The 21502-nt window shown below is 41.4% G+C and overlaps 1 protein-coding gene across 1 annotated transcript in view; it reads left to right on the plus strand.

The window, feature by feature from the left end:
* msps (msps cytoskeleton-associated protein 5) overlaps positions 1-21502 on the plus strand; it is a 608635-nt gene that overhangs the window by 388645 nt on the left and 198488 nt on the right. Inside the window, exon 25 of the mRNA XM_080286226.1 lies at positions 6208-6437. Within this exon, the coding sequence (XP_080142352.1) occupies positions 6208-6437 (230 nt within the window). The remainder of the gene's footprint in view (positions 1-6207; positions 6438-21502) is intronic.

Consider the following 21502-nt stretch of genomic DNA (forward strand, 5'->3'; position numbering starts at 1 on the left):
CTTATCTTGTATCTCTTTTATAACCCCATACATATACAGATTGAACAGCCATGGAGACATGACACATCCCTGTTTCAACCCAACCTTCTAATAGAAAAGCTCACTCAGTTCACTATCCACACGCACTGCAGCCTTAACACCCTCATACATACTTTTCACAGCATTCAACAACTTCCCATCTACTCCATGCGTTCTTAATACTTTCCACAATCGTTGTCTATCCACCCTGTCATATGCTTTCTCCAAATCCATGATGGCTGGATACAACTTCTTTCCCTTCTCTAGACACTTTTCCACTAAAGATCTATCTATCTATCTATAGCCCGACGCCCTAATCCCGCAAATGGTTGCCGGAGACAAAACGCCTCCAAGTCGCTCTGTCACCCACCATTTGACTACCCTCCCCCCAAATCACCCCCCCCCTCCCTCTTATACCTCTCAACTCCATCCCTCCACCTCATCCTTGGTCTGCTTCTCCCTCTCCCTCCCTCCACCTCACCTACATACACCCTCTTAGTCAGTCTTTCATTCTCCATTCTCTTTGCATGTCCAAACCACCTCAGTGTATTTCTCCTAATCTTCTCAACCACATCCACATCCACCCCACAGCGTTCCTTCACTTCTTCATTCGTCAACCTGTCCCTCTACGTCACTCCACATGCTCCTCTCAAGTAACTCATTTCCACTGCTCTCACTCTTGACCTGTTCCCCTCTTGCAAGGTCCATGCCTTGCTTCCATACGTCAGGGTAGGGATCACAATACTGTCATGCAGTGACTTCTTAACTTCCATACTCACCTCCCTATTTCTCATTATTGCTTTCAGTGTACCAACAACCTTCCTTCCCTGCTGTACCCTTTCACGCACTTCATCCCCCAAAGTTCCATCCTTACTCATCACACTACCCAAGTACTTGAATGCACTCACATTCTCCATATCCTCACCATCCAACCTCACTGCACACTCTGTGACTTCATTCCTCTCAAACACCATAACTTTACTTTTGTTTACATTAACTTTCAGATTCCTGTTCTTTCACTCTGTCCTAAATTCATTCACTAAACCTTGCAACTCCCATTCATCTTCACTCAACAGTACTGTATCATCAGCAAACAGCAACACCGGACGCTTCCAAATCTCACCCTCATTCATTAGAGCCACCCCCACATCCACTGCCCTACCCTGCACCTCCTTTACAACCCCATCCATGTATATATTAAACAGCCATGGAGATATCACACAACCCTGTTTCAGTCCCACATTGAGATCAAAGAAGTCACCCAGCTCACCATCCACTCACACCGTAGCCCTAGCTCCCTCGTACATACTCTTCACAGCACTCAACAATTTCCCCTCCACTCCATATATTCTTAATACCTTCCACATACCTTGCCTATCTATTCTGTCATAAGCTTTCTCCAAGATCTAGGAATGAATATCTGATCTACACAACCTCTTTCCTTCCTAAAACCTCCCTGTTCTTCTTCAACTAATTCCTCTGTTATTTCCCTAACTCTGTCAATAAGTATCCTGCCGTATACTTTTCCTATTATACTGAGAAGATAAATGCCCCTATGATTACCACACACTTCTTTTTCCCCTTTCCCTTTGTACAACGGAATAACTATACCTGACTTCCAATCCTCTGGGACTTTACCTTTCTCCCAGGCAATCTGCACATCTTCCCCATCCATTATGCTACTATCTCTCCCCCATGCTTCAGCATTTCACCACACACTCCATCTATTCCTAGGGCATTCTTGATTTTGATTTTCTTCAGTGCTGCCACAACTTCTGTCCTACTGATTTCTTCCTGTCTTCTCACCTCCCTCCTTCTCCCAGCCATTCCTCAACCACTTATACTCGCATTACTTTCATTCTCCATGTTCAGCACTTCATTAAAGTGTTCTCTCCATCAGCTCACTTTTTCTTTCTTCACTAGTAATCTACCATTTTTATCATTCACTCCCCTACTTTTTTCATTGCCACCCTGTCTGGCTCTCTTTACCTGTTTCCTCTTCTTACGTGTTTTATTACTGAGAAAAAAATTCTGCTTACAAGAATGCATCTCATTAGTAATCAACTATGGTAGACAAAACAGCTTGAAGCTTGTTTAGCGCATTCGTGCACTAATTGGCTATATTCTGTTATTTGGACAACAGTTTTGCTTAAACTTGCCCAAACTTGCTGTACTATATTAGAACACCATTTAGTTGAACCTAGTACAGAGCTTGACTCATACAAAGATACTGTTCAGATATGGCCAGTGGTGGCCAGCTCGGAATGAGAAGACACACATACTGACTCTGACGCTGCCTCTGTATGTTTGTGAGAGAGAGAGAAAATGCAAATGAGGAGAACTGTGTTGGACATAAGTGAGCAGAGGTTGGGGGAATGGACTATCTGAACACAACATATTTGTGTCCAAGATTGATGTGCAAAGACATTTGATGAATAGAAGAAGAAAGACAAGAAGAAGCATTTCCTTGAAGGATAGTAGAAAGGTTGCAGAGGGATGGAAAAGGCAGAATATAAGGGAGAAGTAAGGGAGCAAATGAGTAGATATGATGTGGAGCAGATGAAGGAGGTGGAAGGCATGTTAATCACAGAAGAAATGTTCGCAGCATGTAAGGTAGTATGTGCGCTCAAGAAGACATACGGGGATGCAGGGAACAACACGGTGGAATAATGAGGTGAAACAAGCTGTGACAAAGAAGAAGAAAGCACATAATTACTGGATGGAGTAGAGGAATGGATATGTGGAGAGATGGAAAAGAGAATTAAATGTAGAGAAGAGGAGAGAGGTGAAAAGACTATTAAGAGAGAGTAAGAAAAGAGTGGATGAGGAGCTTGGATGAAATATAATGTGGAGGAAAAGTAAAAAACTGTTTTGGAAGGAGGTCAAGAAGGTAAGATTGAGCGATAAAGGAGGTAGGAGAGAAGTGAAATATAGAAATGGTAGAATGTTGGTTGAGAATAAAGAAATAGTTAGCAGATTGAGAGAACATTAAAGAATGGTTGAGTATATGAGGTCTGATCACAAAGTGTTAGAAAAAAAAAAGTACTATATCTCACATAGTGCCACTCAGGGAAAAGAGACTGGTCTTTTACCTTAAGCGTCTTGACTGAATAACTTCCAATGCCCGTATGCCCCTTTTGAAGCCAGAGCTGGGCACTTCTGCTATCACTTCCACAAATGCAAATTCCGCGATTGTAGAAGTGTGATTTCGTTTGCAGATTTGCGGTTTTGCATTTGTGGAAGTATTTTTGCAAGTGCAAACCTGCCCACAAACCATCCTGACCTCTGAGAACTTTGAGCGGTTTGTTTTTATGATGGGCAACATTGACGTGCTGAAGAGGAGTTGTCTCAGTTGTTTTCTGGAGTCTGACTGTGAACGAGGAGTAAGGACTGAGGAAGTTAGAGCTGAGGAATAGAAGTGGACTGGTGTGTCAACTTGTCAAGTGTGAACTGTGAAGTGTAATAATTTAATTCATTTATCTACAATAGTGAATGATTGACCCTTGTTTTGTAGTAAAAACTTTCTAATATACTAATATAATAGTATTTAATATACAGTACTTCAGAACCCCATAATTGCTGAACTCATAATTAACAACTTCACCAATTAGCGAGTTCTTCCTGAAACAAAAAAGTCGGAAAAATACAGAAAATAATCTATTGCCAGACGCCTCAATCCCGTTTGGGGTGGTCACAAACAAATCGCCTCCATGTCACCCTGTCCCCTACCATTTCACTGCCCTGCTCCCAACTCACACCCCCCTCTCTCGTATACCTCTCCACCCCATCCCTCCATCTCATCCTCGGCCTCTTCCTCCCTCTCCCCACCTCAACCTCACTCACATACACTCTTTTCGTCAGTCTTTCACCCTCCATCCTCTCCACATGGCCAAACCACCTCAGTGTATTCCTTCTAACACTTCCTATCACATCCACATCCACACCACAATGCTCCTTTATATCCTCATTCGTCAGCCAGTCTCTCCATGTGACTCCACAGGCTCCTCTGAAATAACTCATTTCCACTGCTGTCATTCTTGACTTATGCCCTTCCAACAACATCCAAGCTTCACTTGCATACGTTAGAGTTGGTATCACAATTCACTCATGTAGTAACTTTTTCCCTTCCATTCTCACTTCCCTGTTTCTTATCACTGCTTTCAAGGAACCAGCAACCTTTCTTCCCTGCTGTACCCTTTCAAGCACTTCACCCTCCAAACCTCCATCCTTACTCATCACACTACCCAAGTACTTAAACGTACTCACGTTTTCCAATTCCGCACCATCCAACCTCGCTGTATATTCATTGACTTAACCTCTCTCAAAGACCATCACTTTACTCTTCCCTACATTCACCTTTAGATTCCGTTTCTTACACACTCTCCCAAACTCATCCACCAAGCCTTACAGCTCTCCATTGTCTTCACTCAACAACACAGTATCATCTGCAAACAACAGTACAGGGAGTTTCCAAACACTATCCTCTCTCACCAGGGCCACTCCAACATCCACTACCCTACCTTGTACCTCTTTTATTACCCCATCCATGTACAGATTGAACAACCATGGAGACATGACACATCCCTGTTTCAACCCAACCTTCAAAGAGAAAAATTCACTCAGTTCACCATACACATGCACTGCAGCCTTAGCACCATCATACATACTGTTCACAGTATTCAACAACTTCCCATCTACTCCATATATTCATAATATTTTCCACAATCCTTGTCTATCCACCCTGTCATATGCTTTCTCCAAAATAAACTGGAGGAATAGGAATTGAATTGGTAAGGTCTTTTTGCTGAAAGTTGTACGTACATTTAGCGTTCACTCTTATGTTCATTTTTGTGTGGATATGTGAAAGAGAGAGTATTGATGCAAATGATAATGTATTCCATTAACCACTTAATAACCCCTGGCATTGAACAACCATTTACAGTACCAGTGTCAGTGATGTTGAGTCACCACAAGCTATAAAAAACTGAACAATTATGGGAAGGGAACGAGGGTCGCTGGCATGTTTACACAGCCCTATGCCACCATCCTAAGCATTCAGGCAGTCACTTAATCTCAGATGTTTTCACCAGTACAGCACATGCACCGTACCGTAATTTTATGAATTCTTCCGTGAGTCACAAGGAATCATTGGATGGGTTTTGGAAGCTAAAAAAACACATTGCTAGGTGTGCCAGATGATTATCTTCACTTCTGTAAGAAAAAGAAATTGATTTTAGAACTCTTTAAAAAATTGTTGTGGGGTTGGTCAGAGGTACATGCAATTTTCTGAACCTATGGCCATTGAGGGGTTGAGCCGTTAAGCCATACCTACAATTGTTTCCGGTGCATTGGAAGAAATTTACTCTGCATACTCAAAGGTGGCGTTCGTTTCCCAGTTTCCCAACTATAGGTTTGGTTAAATTATTAGGTACAGTTAAACTAGGTTAGGTTTAGTTAAACACTTAGGACAGTCCCTTCTGCCATTACGCTTATGAATCGAACAAGAGTTGGCACAGCTGAATAGCTAAAAACAACGGGGAAACAGATTTAACAAGAAACATTTATTTATGGGTAATACATTATGGCATCAGTGGTTCATAATCTGTGTAAGTACCGGTAAATGTCATTTTCAGGAAGGCACCAAGAATCTGCGAATTTCAAAAATTAGTGAAGGGTTTTGGAATGTAACCCTTGCCATTTGGAGGGACTGCTGTATATGTTTTAGTTTTTCTATAAATATAGTTTTATATATTCCATCAGTACTACAGACAGTTTCTAAACTTCGTAAAGTCACCTATTGTTAGAACAAATATACAGTTGTTCTTGATGAGTAACTGGAAATTATTTTTAACCCCTTGAGTACAAAAAATATCATCCTAAACTTAATAAAATTCTCTAATGGTATCCAGAATAAAATGAAACTGATGCCATGGTACTGAAAGGGTTAAAATTCGTTTTCGTTTGCATTTGCAGACCCGTAAATTTCAAGAATTTTGCGGATTTGTGGTTGAGGAAGGTTATGGTTTGAGTTTGCGGATTTGTGTTTGGAGAAGTGAATTTTTGTTTGCGATGCCCAGCTATGGTTGAAGCAATGAAGGAGTAGATGACAGAATATAATCTTTTCACATGTTACCGTGTTGTGTGCATAAAATTATTATGTAACTATCCTTCAATGCACTTTCTCCACAGCTCTCAGACAAGGACATGAGCTTGCTGGAAGAGAGGATCAAACGAGCAGCCAAGAACCGCCCAGTGATAAGAAAGCCAGCTGAAGTTCCTGAAGTTCCAACAGTAAGAGGTGGCGGCGGTGCCGCTGGAGGCAGGCCCAATCGTGTCATACCCACTGCAGCCCAGCCTGCCCCCACTCTAGTCAGGGACAGAGAGACTGGTGCTGGAGACCAGAGTAGTGTATTGAAGAGGTCAGTTGTTGTTGTTTTTAAAGAAATTATTATAGATATTATTATTATTATTATTTTATTTTATTTTATTTTTCTTTTAATAAGCTTCCCATCTCTTGGCTGAATTTTCCTGTACAAAAAGTCCTCATTATGTTGCCCTTTACAACATTATAGCAGTTTAGAAAACAGTAAATTACAGAAAAATTGACCATTTAAGTTCCATTGGTATCTATGTACTGTAATGCATTTGCCAATTTAGCCCAATTTTCAGTACCATTTTCATGACGAAAGTTATATTCGGAACACGTCCTTGACTTATAATGAGGATTGTTTACGTTAACATAGTGGGTCAACTGAAAAATGGATGTCTTGTTTCACTGTGCACTGTGTTGATAGCTTTTCTGATTTTTTGATCTTACCAGTCCCTTTTGTCAGTGGGAAGCCAAGATTGAAGAATGTATATTGTAGTGAATAAGGATTATGATTTATTATTTTTTGTCTCTTGTTCATTCTGTGATAACATGTTACTTGACTGCTAGACGGCTGCACAGACATCAGTACCACAGTCATGAGTCTGTGGATAAGTCTCGACCTGGCAGCACTTGGGCCCGCCATCACTCCCATAGGCCCTCACACCACACCTCTGCTGGAGCTGTGTCCAGTAGTGTTAGTAGCCTCAGTAGCAGCTCAGGAAGTGTCAGTGGGGAAGGGGGCATGAAGGGAGACAGATATAGAGATCAGATTACAAGAGAAAGATTCAGAGATCAGCTTACAGGAGACAGATTCCTAGGAGTTCAAGGCATGGAAGACAGACTTTGGCAGCTTCCTCCCATCAAAAGGCGGCCACGCACTTCAGCTACACTTGAACAAGCACGACGAATTTCACGCTCTCTGTCCTTCCTCCTCGGGGAGTCTGAATCAGAAGGATCAGCGACCCAGCAGCCCCCCTCCCCTCCTCCTGGACCTCCCCATTCGCTGCCTCCACTCTCACCTTACATGCCTCCTCTTCTCACAAGAACTGCCACTTCACCTCACTTCCCTGGGCAAGCATAATACTGATGCCTGGGTGTGCATGTGATGATTTTCCCAACTTTCTTAACCCCTTTTACTAACCCATTACTGGCACTCCTCACTTAATCTGAAGGAAGTGTGCACCAGAATTTCCATAAAGTGATATTCTAAGTTGTTGCTCATGGTTAAGGCTTGACTTGCCTGAGGTGAGAAATAGTTTGTAATTTATTAACAAATTGATACTGAAAAAAGTAAAATAAACATGTGTCGATGTAAAAACGTTGTATAAGGTATATAATGCAATGTTAAGTAAAAATTGTGCGTGTGTGTGTGTGTGTGTGTATATTTACCTGTTTGTATTTACCTATTTGTAGTATAGAGGAATTGAGCAATGCTCCTGTTGTCCTGTCGCCATATCCACATTTATCTAGTCTACTTTTACACACATGAATATTTTTTCGCCTGCACCACCTCTTCGTTTAAGTCGTTCTAAATACTTATGTATTTACCTAATATATCTAATTGTGATATACAGGAAATGAAGTATGCTTGTGGGATCTTGTCTCTCGTTTTCGTTTTTAAAGGCTCCAACATGCTTGCTTGTGTCGGCCTTGGTCACCTAATGGCGGCTGTCCATGCAGCACGATCCATTGCAGCCTCCCTGTTCAGTCCCTTAACTCTGAGGTCACACTTAATGACCTCGTCCCCTGTCTTTCTCGGTCTACCCCTCATAACCCCACCCCCAATATTAACACTTCTCATCTTCCTCACCCAAATATCATCCCCCATCCTCTCCACATGTCCAAACCATATCAATCTACCTCTCCTCATCACAACACCAATACACTCCAGTCCCATCCTACCTCTCAACTCTTCCATCGTGAACCCAGCCCCCTCAGATCTTGGATGCAGGGACGCACAACACATCCACCTGATCATTGTCAATTCTGTATGTCTGAGCCGGTGAATATCCTCCTCCTTCACTGCCCAGGTCTCACTACCATACAGCATTACACTCCTAACACATGCTGCATACAAAGACCCCTCAGCACGTAGGGAGAGTCCTCTCAATGTCAGGAGAGGCAAGAGCTCCCTGAACTTCTTCCAACCACTTCTCACCCTAGCCACAGAGCTAGCTCCAGCCCCACCTCCAGCACACAACATGTCTCCCAAATAACAAAACTCTTCCACACACTCAAGAGATTCTCCAGCAAGTTCAATTCTTTCACGTCTGACAATCTCCACCTGCTCTCCCCGACACGCTGTACACATAAAATCAGCATTATCTCGCAGTCTACCTCTGATACCACTACATCTCTTATGCACCCATTTATCACAAACACCGCACAAGATGGAATTACTTCCCACGCCTTTTTAGCAAACTGCACGTGGCCACTCTCCCTCGTCTTTGACAGTACTGCCACCAACCCTAGATATCATCACTTTTGTTTTATCTACATTTACCCTTAAGCCTTGTGCCCCATACCATCTCTCCACTTCCTAAACCTTTCCTCCGCCTGCCTTTCGTTCTCTGCAATCAACACCAAATCTGTTTCTCTGTTTCTCAATGTCAAATTTAGCTTTAAACTCGTTTAAGTTTTCAGACTGGACAATCTCTTTGTCCAGGCTATTCCACAAGTCTATACTTGTATAAGGAAAACTATATTTCTTGATATCCTTCAAGCAGCTTGACTTCTTCAATTTCATTCCGTGTCCTCTTGTTACTCTCTTATCCCATACAAACAGATTTTCTCGGTCAATTTTATCTACTCCTATCATGGTCCTGAACACTGCAATCATGTCTTCCCTCTTTCTCCTTTCCTCTAAGGAAGGCAAGTCCAGCTTTTCCAGCCTCACTCTGTATGACAGATCTGCCAGACTGGGGACCATCTTGGTTGCTGTTCTTTGTATTCTCTCAATCTTGTTTACATCTTTCTTTTTGTGTGGGGACCACACTACCACTGCATATTCTGACCTGGGGCGGATCATGGCCACTATCAATTTTTTCATCATCTCCTCATCCATATAATGAAATGCTACTCTTATGTTAGTCAAGAGTTTATACGTCTCTCTAACTATCTTGTTAATGTGTTTTTCAGGTGACAAACTATCTTGGTGTGTGTGTGTATTTACCTATTTGTATACAGGAATTGAACTAATCTTGTGTTGTCCTGTTTCCATATCTACATTTATCCAGTTTTTAAACACATGAATATTTTTGCCTGCACCACCTCTTCGTCTAAGTCATTCCAAATATCTATGCATCTTTTCGGGAAACTGAACCTTTTAAGATCATTAAGACATCTACTTTTCCTCAACTTGAAGTCATGACCTCTTGATTTTCTATCATCCAACACAAAAAGATCCACTTTATCCACCCTTTCCAGTTCTCTTACATTTCTAAACATCGTGATCAAGTCACCTCATTCCCTTCTCTCGTGCAGTGTTGGTAACTTCAGTTTTAAGAGAGGCTCCTCATAAGTCAGTTCCCTTAAGCATGGTATCATCCTTGTTGCCATCCGTTGAACCCTTTCCAGTTTATCAATATGCCTCTTCAGTTGAGGTGGCCATACCACAGCCGCATACTCTAGTCTTGGTCTTATCATGGTCACTATCAACTCCCTCAGCATTTTCTCGTCCAAATACAGTAAAACCTTGATATAACAGACTTCCAGTAATCCGGAATTCGCTTTTATCAGACTCTTGGAGCTACCAGACTAAATTCCTATAAGTCGGAAAAAGTCCGATAAAGCCAGAAGCAGTGCGGACTGCCTGACCACTTCACCTATGTTCACCACAATAAAGTAAATAAAAGAGATGTTTATCAGTGTACAGTACAGTATTATTATATATATTATACAATTTGATTAATGTAGTGAAGTTGTAACACAGTACATCCAACAATGGTAGTCAGAACAATTTGAAAACCATTCATGCAATCCGGACTAATGTCTGGTATTTTGGAAAAAGTCCAGATTAGCAGGGGGAAGTCCGGATGTCACTTTTATCGGAATTTCGCATTTTTCTGAATGGTTTGGGCCCCAATTAGTCTGATATAACCCTTTGAGATTCCGATGACAGTTTTGATTGTCATTTCAAATCCAACCTCAGAGATTCTGATGACACTTTTAATCGTCATTTTAAAAAAACTTTTGTAAAATATTCACCAAAAATCGCGCTTACATGTCATAACAGAGACTTGAACGTGACGTCATGGCATGGTTGCTCTATGCGTGGAGGGTACTGCACAGCAGGTCTGACTTATGACTTTGTTTGCTTATCACTTTATTCTTGGCGAATATTTTTCTGCAGCAAGGTATAAAGTTTTTTGGTTTTTGCCTAACTTCAACTCGTCACTTTAACTTTCTATTTTCTTTGTTTTCCTTTTTTGAACATACTACAATAAAGTACAACTATTCAGCTTCAAAATAACATAACAACCAGCATCTTGCCTTAAAAAGTGTATTTGCACTAACTGATCAAAGAAAAAGATTGCAAAGTGAATATGCGGCCCAGGCTAAAATAAAATTGTGCATCTCTTTCCTCTCGCTTTACCATGCAATGAAATGCAAAAATTGTCATAATCTGTATATCATTGTAAAGGTAATTTATTGTAGTTTTGCATGGTTTAAGCTAGATTGACATATCTTTATTAGTCCCCCCCCCCCCCCCCCCCCCCCCGGCAAGGTATAAATTGTTTGGTTTTCGCCTAACTTCAATTCATAATTTTGACATTTTATTTTCTTTGCTCTCCTTTTTTGAACATACTGCAATAAAGTACAACTATTCAGCTTTAAGGTGACACCAGTACCAACATTCTATCATGAGAAGTGTATTTACATATAGGGATTAAAGAAAAATATCGCACTGGTAAGATGTGGGTCAGCTCGAGAGTGGCTGACCCTAGCACAGAGATAATGTGCCTGGCCCAGAAACCTGATAGGGTTAAAAGGTACTCTTATGTTGATCAGTAATCCATAAGAGCCTCCAGTGATTCTGTTTAAATGCGTTTCTCGTGACAAGTCATCCTGAATAATCACTCCCAAGCCCTCATCTTTTCTTTTACTAATTACAGTAATTCCTGTACTATCCGGACGCCCACTTTCCGGACATCCCCACTTACCGGACATTGTGGGCCTGGACCTTCGGAACCCAAAAATGGCCAAAAAAAGAAAAAAATACCCCCCAAATCCTAATTTTTCCCCACCCGTAATTTGAAAATTCTGCGTGGCTCCGAACAGCTGTTACACCACAGACACTTACCCCTTCCTTAATCCCCCCTCCCCCTCCCCCCTCCCCTGTAAGGGTTGCCATTTGGTATTTTTCATTACCAAATGTGGGCCAATTTGGTAATGAAAATTTCGTTTGGTAATGAATCAGAGTAATGTATTACCAAATGGATTTTTCACATGTATGAGGATACACAGGATGGAGATGGTGGATTGTTTGCTCTCTCTGATTAATCTGCTAACGTACATAGCGTGAAAATAACCAACATGCTGTTAATTATTCAGAGTAATTACATGTATTTCCACTTGTATATATAATTAGTGAAGAATAAATGCTAGCATTACAGATTTGGTCATGAAAAGTTAAATTTGATAATGAAAATTGAGGAGTTTGGTAATGTGGCTGTTGCGATCTGGCAACTCTGTTTCCCCCTCATGTACCAACACCCAAGTACAGTAGTTATACCCTAACTTCGATCGCGAGTGGTAGCACATTGTAATGGGAGCCACACGTGCTCATTTTTTTTTTAATAAACAGTGAATAAACTGCAATACCTTGCCACTAGACCATACGGGAATTTACAGTGTTGTGCAGTGTTAAGAAATTAGAATTTAGAGTGCAAAGGATTAACTGTGGAGTGCAAATGGCAGTTGGAACTGGCATGGTGCAATTAACAATGTGCAGTGTTAAACAGTTATAACTCACAGTGCAAAGAATTACTGTAAGTGCAGCACAACACTGGATTACTCTACGTGCTTCAAGAGATTTTCACCACTGCCAAAACCTTACAAAAGGCAGCCACAAACGTGCTGTAATTACCCTGGATGAGGTACAGTCACTTCTGATTCCTCATTCTTTGGTTCCTTTTCATTTATTTCAAGCTTTATGTCCATTATTGGTGTGAATAGGGTCTTAAATAGGTTTAGATATGTGCTATGCATGTTCGGTAGGGAGTTATTTAGGTGGCTTTCAAAATTAGGCTGGGTTAGGGTCCATAAGTACCAGTCCAGGAGCCAGGGACTTGTTGTAAGTACCCAGAATGTTTAATATTGTATAAACTCACCTCTAAAACCTCATTTTATGGTTCTTTTGGATTTATTTCAGTCTTTTATGTCCCTTATTGGTGTGATTTGGGTCTTAAATAGATGCTATGCATGTCCAGAGGGAGTTGTATAGGTGTTTTTCTGAGTTAGGGTCCATAAGTACAAGGCCAGGAGGCTGGGGCCCACTATCCGGTCAGGACCACTTTCTGGACATGCCTTTGGCTCTGTTACATCGGATAGTGGAGGGATTACTGTATTTTGTTGCCCATTTTATATGTCCATTGCAGTCTTTTTTTCACTCTTTGCCATTTCTAATACATGACACTTCTTAGCATTGAAATCCATTTTCCAAGTCTGGCTCTAGCAATGGCGTTTGTCCAAGTCCTCTTGCAGTTTTTTACAACAATCAATACATTTAATATGTTTCATAATTTTAGCATCATCAACAGTCATACTTATGTAATTATTCAAACCTTCTTTTAAATCATTTGTATATATTAGAAACATTATTGGGGATAAGACAGAGCCCTGGGGTACTCCACTAGTTACATTTCTGCATTGTGAAACCTTGTTTCTTATAACTGTTCTCATCTGCCTTTCTGTCAGATAATCTCCCATCCATGTTAATAGTTACCCATGGACCCCTCCAAAGGTCTTCAACTTCCACAGCAGTCTCTTATAGGGCACCTTGTCAAATGCTTTCTTGAGATCAAGATAGACACAATCTGCCCATCCCTTTCTTTCTTGTATGTCATCTATTACCATACCATAGAAACTTAATATGTTAGAAATGTAAGATCTTCCTTCCCTGAAACCAAATTGTCCTGGTGTTATGACTTCAATTTCTTCTGAATACATTATCCACCTTTTTCTAATAAGTCTTTCACAAATTTTACAAACAGCACTAGTAAGTGATACAGGTCCATAACTAAGTGGATCTTCCCTATATCCTCCCTTGAAGATTGGTGCAATATTTGCCTTTTTCCAGTCTTTAGGTAACTGTCCATTTTCCAGAGAGCTCTTAATGATGGCATAGACAGGTCACACTGATTGGTCAGCACATTCTTTCAGGATCCACCCAGCCACACCATCTGGTCCCATTGCTTTCCACACATCCAAGTCCCTTATCAGCTGTAATACCTCATTCATGTCAACTGCAATTTCTGCCATTCTCATCATCCTGCTTTCCATTTCAGTTTCCCTAAATTCCTCCTCCGATACATAGACTGACTGCAGCTTGTTTTTCATTATTTCACACAGTTCTTCTCTTTCCTAAGTTTCATCTCCATCCCTCAGTCATATTATACATTCCTTAACTTTTATTTTACCATTTACAAACCGGTAAAATAGTTTCGGCTCTTCTCCCCCCCCCCCCACACACACCCTTACATATTCATTTCTTACCTGCTTGTACTCCTCCTAAGCCCCTTCACTATGCTTTCTTTTCTCTTTATTCCATGCTCTTTTTCTTGCCCCAAGTGCCATTCTACATCTATTGTTACACCATACTTTCTTCCTTTCCCTTTGCTGTGGTGAATTTTGGGACATATTTACTAACTCCTGTTGTATATACTTCTATCAGAAACTCATATTTCGCATCAACATTTGTGATTGCATTCATTTTTCTCCAGGCTACATTTTATGGTAGGCGGGGGTGCTCACCATCCTCTCACTCGTTGTAGTGCTGCTCTTGGGTGTCTACCCTTTCCTCTCCTCCATCCTTCATTTCCTTCTGTCTTTCTTTCATTCATTCTTCATCCTTCTGCCTATGGGTGACTTTCCACCCTCTCTTCTGTCTTTCCTTCATTCTTTCCTTTTCCTTCTGCCTGTGGGTGTCTACAGTGAGTGACAAGCCAAATGGTTTCCTGTACACCAGGAAACCATTTACCACGCTGGGTGGTAACCTTACAACCAAATTTTGGCGCATGGTGATTTAGTGGGTAATTACGGCGCTTGAATCGGATTGAGCTGGTGAAGGTTTATATCCAAGGGGGTGGTTGGGGTTTGTCGCTCATGTAATGCCACTCAGGGATGAGTGAGACTGGTCACTCTCATCTTAAATGTCAGGACCAACTTTCCTAGCCCCAGGCCCCTACTCTCCTCATGGGTCAATGTAGGATTGGATGATGATGATGATACATTTTGGAGAAAGTTCCTCAGGGAAGCAAAGTCTGCCTTCTTATAAATGTATCTATTTTCTCTGTATTTTTCATCTCTTTCACCTTCCCGTACTCCCACCACTTGCATCTCAATAACCAGAGAATTACTTTACCAAAGGGGGCATTGGTAGGTTATGTTCTTCAAATCGTTTGGGTCCTTTGTGAATACAAAGTTCAGCCTTGATGGTTCGTCGTCTCCATTAATTCTTTTATTTTCTTAAATTAATTGAGTTAACATTTTTTCCGTCACCAATTCCTTTAATTTATGTCCCCATGATACATCCATACTTTAACAATCAGCTTCTCAAGAATTAAAATCCCCCATGAGTATTGGTGGTGGCCAAAATTAAAGTTCAAGTAAGATGGAGGAATAGAAGAAGGGAAAGACGAGAGGAAGGAGTAGTTGCAAGGAGAGTGGAAAGGTTACAAGAGGATGAGAAAAAGGCAGAGTATAAGAGAGAAGTGGAGGAACGATTGGGCAAATATGAATTGGAGGAGATGGGAGACGTGGAAGGTGTGTGTAGAATATTTACAGAAGAAATATGTGCAGCATGTGATGTGGTGTGTGGAAGGAAGAGAAGACGGAGGGGGGGTGCAAGGAACAGCGTGGTGGACTGAAGAGGTGAAACAGGCTGTGGCATAAAAGAAGAAAGCATACAATGAATGGATGAGAAATAGGGACGTGGAAGAGGTTGAGAGGCGGAAGAGAGAGTTATATGTAGAAAGAAAGAGAGAGGTGAAAAGATTAGTAAGAGAGAGTAAGAAGAGAGTGGATGAAGAATTTGGAAGGAATTTGAGTGTAAAGTGGAGGGACTGTAAGAAAATGTTCTGGAAAGAGGTGAAAAGAGTAAGACAGTGTGGAAGTGAAGTTAGCAGGGGAGTGAAAAATAAAAATGGTAGATTACTAGTGGAGAAGGGAGAAAAAGCGAGCAGATGGAGAGAACACTTTAAGGAATTGTTGAACATAGAGGAGGGAAGTAATGCGAGTATAAGTGGCTGGGGAATGGCTGGGAGAATGAGGGAGGTGAGAAGACAGGAAGAAATCAGTAGGATAGAAGTTGTGGAAGCAATGAAGAAAGTTAAATCAGGGAAAGCCCCAGGAATTGATGGAGTGTGTGGTGAAATGCTGAAGCTTGGGGGAGAGATAGTAGTAGAATGGATGTGGAAGATGTGCAGATTGGCCTGGGAGGAAGGTAGAGTACCGGAGGATTGGAAGTCAGGTATAATTATTCCCTTGTACAAAGGAAATGGGGAAAAAGAAGTGTGTGGTAATCATAGGGGCATTTGTCTTCTTAGTATAAGAGGAAAAGTGTATGGTAGGATACTTATTGACAGAGTTAGAGAAAGAACAGAGAAATTAGTTGGAGAAGAACAGGGAGGCTTTAGGAAGGGAAGAGGTTGTGTAGATCAGATATTCATTCTCAGATCTTTAGTGGAAAAGTTTCTAGGGAAGGGAAAGAAGTTGTATGTGGCTTTCATGGATTTGGAGAAAGCATGTGACAGGGTGGATAGACAAGGATTGTGGAAAGTGGTAAGAATATATGGAGTAGATGGGAAGTTGTTGAATGCTCTGAAGAGTATGTGCGATGGTGCGAAGGGTGCAGTGCGTGTGGATGGTGAACTAAGTGAATTTTTCTCTTTGAAAGTTGGGTTGAAACAGGGATGTGTCATGTCTCCATGGTTGTTCAATCTGTATATGGAGGGGGTAATAAAAGAGGTACAAGGTAGTTTAGTGGATGTTGGAGTGGCCCTGGTGAGAGAGGATAGTGTTTGGAAACTCCCTGTACTGTTGTTTGGAGATGATACTGTGTTGTTGAGTGAAGACGAAGGGGAGCTGCAAGGCTTGGTGGATGAGTTTGGGAGAGTGTGTAAGAAACGGAATCTAATGGTGAATGTAGGGAAGAGTAAAGTGATGGTCTTTGAGAGAGGTGAAGTCAGTGAATGTACAGCGAGGTTGGATGGTGAGGAATTGGAAAATGTGAGTATGTTTAAGTACTTGGGTAGTGTGATGAGTAAGGATGGAGGTTTGGAGGGTGAAGTGCTTGAAAGGGTACAGCAGGGAAGAAAGGTTGCTGGTTCTTTGAAAGCAGTGATAAGAAACAGAGAAGTGAGCATGGAAGTGAAAAAGTTACTACATGACAGTATTGTGATACAAACTCTAACGTACGAAAGTGAAGCTTGGACATTGTTGGAAGGACACAAGTCAAGAGTGAGAGCAGTGGAAATGAGTTATTCAAGAGGAGCCTGTGGGATCACATAGAGAGACAGGCCGACGAATGAGGATATAAAGGAGCATTGTGGTGTTGATGTGGATGTGATAGGAAGCGTTATGAGGAACACACTGAGGTGGTTTGGCCATGTGGAGAGGATGGAGGGTGATAGACTGACGAAGAGAGTGTATGTGAGTGAGGTGGAGGGGGAAAGAGGGAGGGGGAGGCCGAGGATGAGATGGAGGGATGGGGTGGAGAGGTATATGAGAGAGGAGGGTGTGAGTTGGGAGCAGGGGAGTGAAATGGCAGGGGACAGGGCGACTTGGAGGCGATTTGTTTGTGGCCACCCCAAACGGGATTGAGGTGTCTGGCAATAGATAGATAGATAGTATTATTTCTCCGTTCAGGTAGCATCTTTGCCTTAATTACGGATCCTCTTATTAACTTCGTAATCTTTTGTCCATGCCCTAGTATTGAGGGGCATATAAAATACAGTAAGACCTCACTTTAACAGACTAATTGGGGCCTAAACCATTCCGAAAAATGAGAAATTCCGATAAAAGCGACGTTCGGACTTCCCGCTGTTAACCCCTTTTTTCATGAAAATGTGTTTTGATGTACCCTCGTACATCACCTGTAATCACCCGTGAGACACTGGAACTGCTACCGTGGTACGCTGGTACACCCTCTAATGAATGGCAGCTGATGGGCCTCAGGGTAGCCCGGTAAGGCTGTTTTTGCGGACCTCGTGTTAGCAACAGCTCTGTGTTTTGACAACAAAGACTGCGACGAAGTTCTGATGAATTCTGACATCATAAGATACGTTATAACTGAGTTGCTCCTAAGATACGTTATGACTGAGTTGCGGTGGCACCAATGGCTTGCTCACTCATCTGTGATGTAACCTCTTTTAGACCAATTATTATTTTATTTATAATTTCTACAACAGATATCGTACTATATTTTCTGCTGACCTACGGCAAAATTTGCACCCCTTGGCCTGCCTGAGATAGTCAGTTACCACGCACTTGACCATGAGAGAGGGTGTACAAGATATTTTTCTCTCATGGTGTCCCTAGCAGATTCCGATAGTGACGAGTTTATTCCTCATGAGGATACTTATTTAGACGTATCAGATGATGGTGCAGCAGTGTCTGATGTGTCAGTAGATGACTGTGATCCTGAAAATGATAGTGAGGTTGATGTGAGTGAGGAGGAGGAGGAAATTAGTAGCAAGCTTAGTGACACTGCACTCTCGGCAACAAATGGGTCAAGGTCGCCATCACCATCATGTGTATGCACACACTTCATGCTCAGCTTACAAGGTAAAGAAATAAGCCATCCATCTGTGCAGGACTTAAGCCAGTTTGTACAGTAGTTACCTGGGTAACAGTACTTTAGCATAAGATATGTAAACTTATATACCGTAATGATTTATTTTATAATTTTTTTTATTACCAACATCATGCTGGGTTTATGTGATCATCAGTATACAAACAAATCACAAAGAGTGAATAGCTTCGACGTGGCAAAACATATACACTACCCCTCACACTACGGGAGGGGGAGCTATCAGGTCGGTATGGGAGGTAAACGTAGTGTTTACGTTGGGGGGAGGGGTCGGTAAAGAAGGGGTTAATCTGGACTTTTTCCAATATACAGTCATCTTGCTTAAAGTGCATGAATATGGGTGACACAACCCATTGCACTTTATAAATTCACACTTTGTGAAGTATTGGATCCCATGTTAAAATGGCTTTATGGGCGACACAACCTGAATTTTTGTATATTGATTCACCAATACCTATAAAAACATGCAAGAGTAATACAGTAAAACCTTGATGTAACGGACTTCAATATAGCGGAATTCGCTTTTATCCGACTTGAGGAGCCAACTGGACAAATTTCTTATGCATCAGAAAAAGTCCGATAAAACCAGAAGCAGTCTGCCTCTTGGAATAAATTAATAAACAAACAAACGGAGGAGATACCATAACATCGGTCCCTCCTCCCTCTCTCTCCTCCTTCATTCCTTCCCTTCCTCCCCGAGATGGGAGGGAGAGAGAGAGAGAGAGAGAGGCAAAAGTGAAATTGAAAATGAAAAAGTAATTGTGAAAATGAGTGTAAAGGTGAAGGTGAAAGAGCATGGAAGTGAATGTGAATGTCAGGGTCAACAGAGAGAGAGAGAATAAATACGGGAATGACAAGTGGTATTCCCTTTCTCTCTCTCTCTCTCTCCTTCTATATTCCCTCCCTCCCTCCCTCTCTCTCTATCTCTCCAGGAGAGAGGCGAAAGCAAATGTGAAAGTGAATGTAAAAGTGAAGGTCAGTGAAGGTAGTGTGAAGGTGAAAGTGAAGGTAGTGTAAAGGTGAAAGTAAAAGTGAATGTGAAAATGGTGAAAGTGAAGGTGGAAGATGAAAGTGAAGATAAAAGTGAAGGTAAAAGTGAAGTCAGAAGTGAAGGTGGAATGTGAAAGTGAAGATGAAAATGAAAGTGAAAGTAAAGGTGAAAATGAAAGTGAAAGTGAAGGTGAAAATGAAAGTGAAAGTGTAGTTGAAAGTGAAGTCAAAAGTGAAATTGAAGGTGAAGGTGAAAGTGATGGTTAAGATGAAAGTGAAGGTGAAAATGAATGTGAAAGTGAAGATGAAGGTGAAAGTGAAGATGAAAGTGAAGGTGAAAGAGGCGAAAATGAAAGTGAAGGTGAAGGTGAAGGGGAATGTGAAAGTAAAAGAAGGGAGGATGAAGGTGAAGGTGGGTAAAAGTAATTCTAAAGGTAAACATGAAAGTAAGAAAGTAAAATTGCAAGTGAAGGTGAAATGGAAATTCAAAATGAGTTATAGTGAAAGTGTGAAGGTGAAGGTGAATGTGAAATTGATGAAGGAACTGAATATGAAAGTGAATGTGAACGTCAAAGTAAACTGAAAGCAAAGGCAAAAATGAATGGGGAGGTGAAGATGAACGTGACAGTGAAGACAAAAAATATGTGAAGTAAAATGGAATTGTCCAGTGTGGGGAAAGAGAGAGAGAGAGAGAGATACTGTAGAATAAATGCATGAATGACATGTCCATCTCTTTGCATAAGAAAGGAGGAGGAAGTCCAGGGGGTAGTCCAGATGTCGCTTTAATCGGACTTTCGCTTTTTTTGGACTGGCTTGTGCCCCAATTAGTCTGATATAGTGAGATTTTACTGTACTGTATATTTGGAAATTTAAGACCTTACCAGCATTGTACAGAGGGTAGATAATGTAAATTGCTGTTATAGTACCTGAGGCTGTACCACGGAAGGTTTCGGGACAATTTGCCATTGTCAATGCGCCGTCACAACAATAACGAGACAATTCGCCGTCATTAATGAAGACAGCTATGGGTGATGCTAGAATATAAAATAAAGGCGACTACAGTGAGGAAGAAACAATTATTGACTAAAGATGCATCTAATAAACAATATCGAAAGCCTGCACTGTTGAACATAGGCTTTGATGGATCCCCCTGAAATATAATTAATAAAGTTTTGATTAATTAATAATAAGTACAGTATATATATATAGAATGACGGGGAATTGTCCAGGGTACGAATTGTCCTGGCGGGGAATCATCCATGTTTGATGGCGAATTGTCTCGGAACCCACTCACACACCAGCCACACCCCACCACACATACTCACCAGCCCCACCTTTACCCATTGCACACTACAAATTATGCTCGCCAGTTGCGAGAGAATACCGTATTTGCCTCAATTTTTCATGCCCGTTGCACATTGCAAGTAACAAATGCACTTTCTGAATAATTAATTATTGTCAGACCCCTGTCATACATTAGGCGAGATGCAATTTGCGAAAGCGCACTTTAGGCGAGATGACTGTATCAGACATTAGTCCAGAACGCATGAATGGTTTTCAAACTGTTTTGATTACCATTGTAGTACTGCACTATGTTATAACCTCACTACTTTAATCAAATGGTATAATATATATAGAAATATTGTACTGTACACTGATAAACATGTCTTTTATTTACCTTATTGTGGTGAACATAGCTGAAGTGGTCAGGCAGTCCGAACTGCTTCTGGCTTTATAGGACTTTTTCCGATATATAGGAATTTAGTCCGATAGCTCCTCGAGTTCGATAAAAGTGAATTCCTGTCTATTGAAGTCTGTTGTATTGAGGTTTTACTGTACTATTACATCTGTTTTTTCTCCATAACAGTCCTCCATTTCCATTTCCCCAAATTTCAGCCATGGTATTTGCAATTTTTATATTTTTTGTTCTTATCTCCGAACCGCCGACTGACGTGTATGGACGTCATGATTCAGGGTGTGGAACGCCGCTGGCTGACGTGATATACCACACTGACCTTCCTGCCACCCTTTGAACTCGTGACCATTTTCTGTGATACCCGCTGGGTAGGTAGGACCCCCACGTACCCCACGGA

Source organism: Coenobita brevimanus, chromosome 110 (genome assembly GCF_032717465.1).
Source record: "Coenobita brevimanus isolate Jiangsu-jjx chromosome 110, ASM3271746v2, whole genome shotgun sequence".
NCBI lineage: Eukaryota > Metazoa > Arthropoda > Malacostraca > Decapoda > Coenobitidae > Coenobita > Coenobita brevimanus.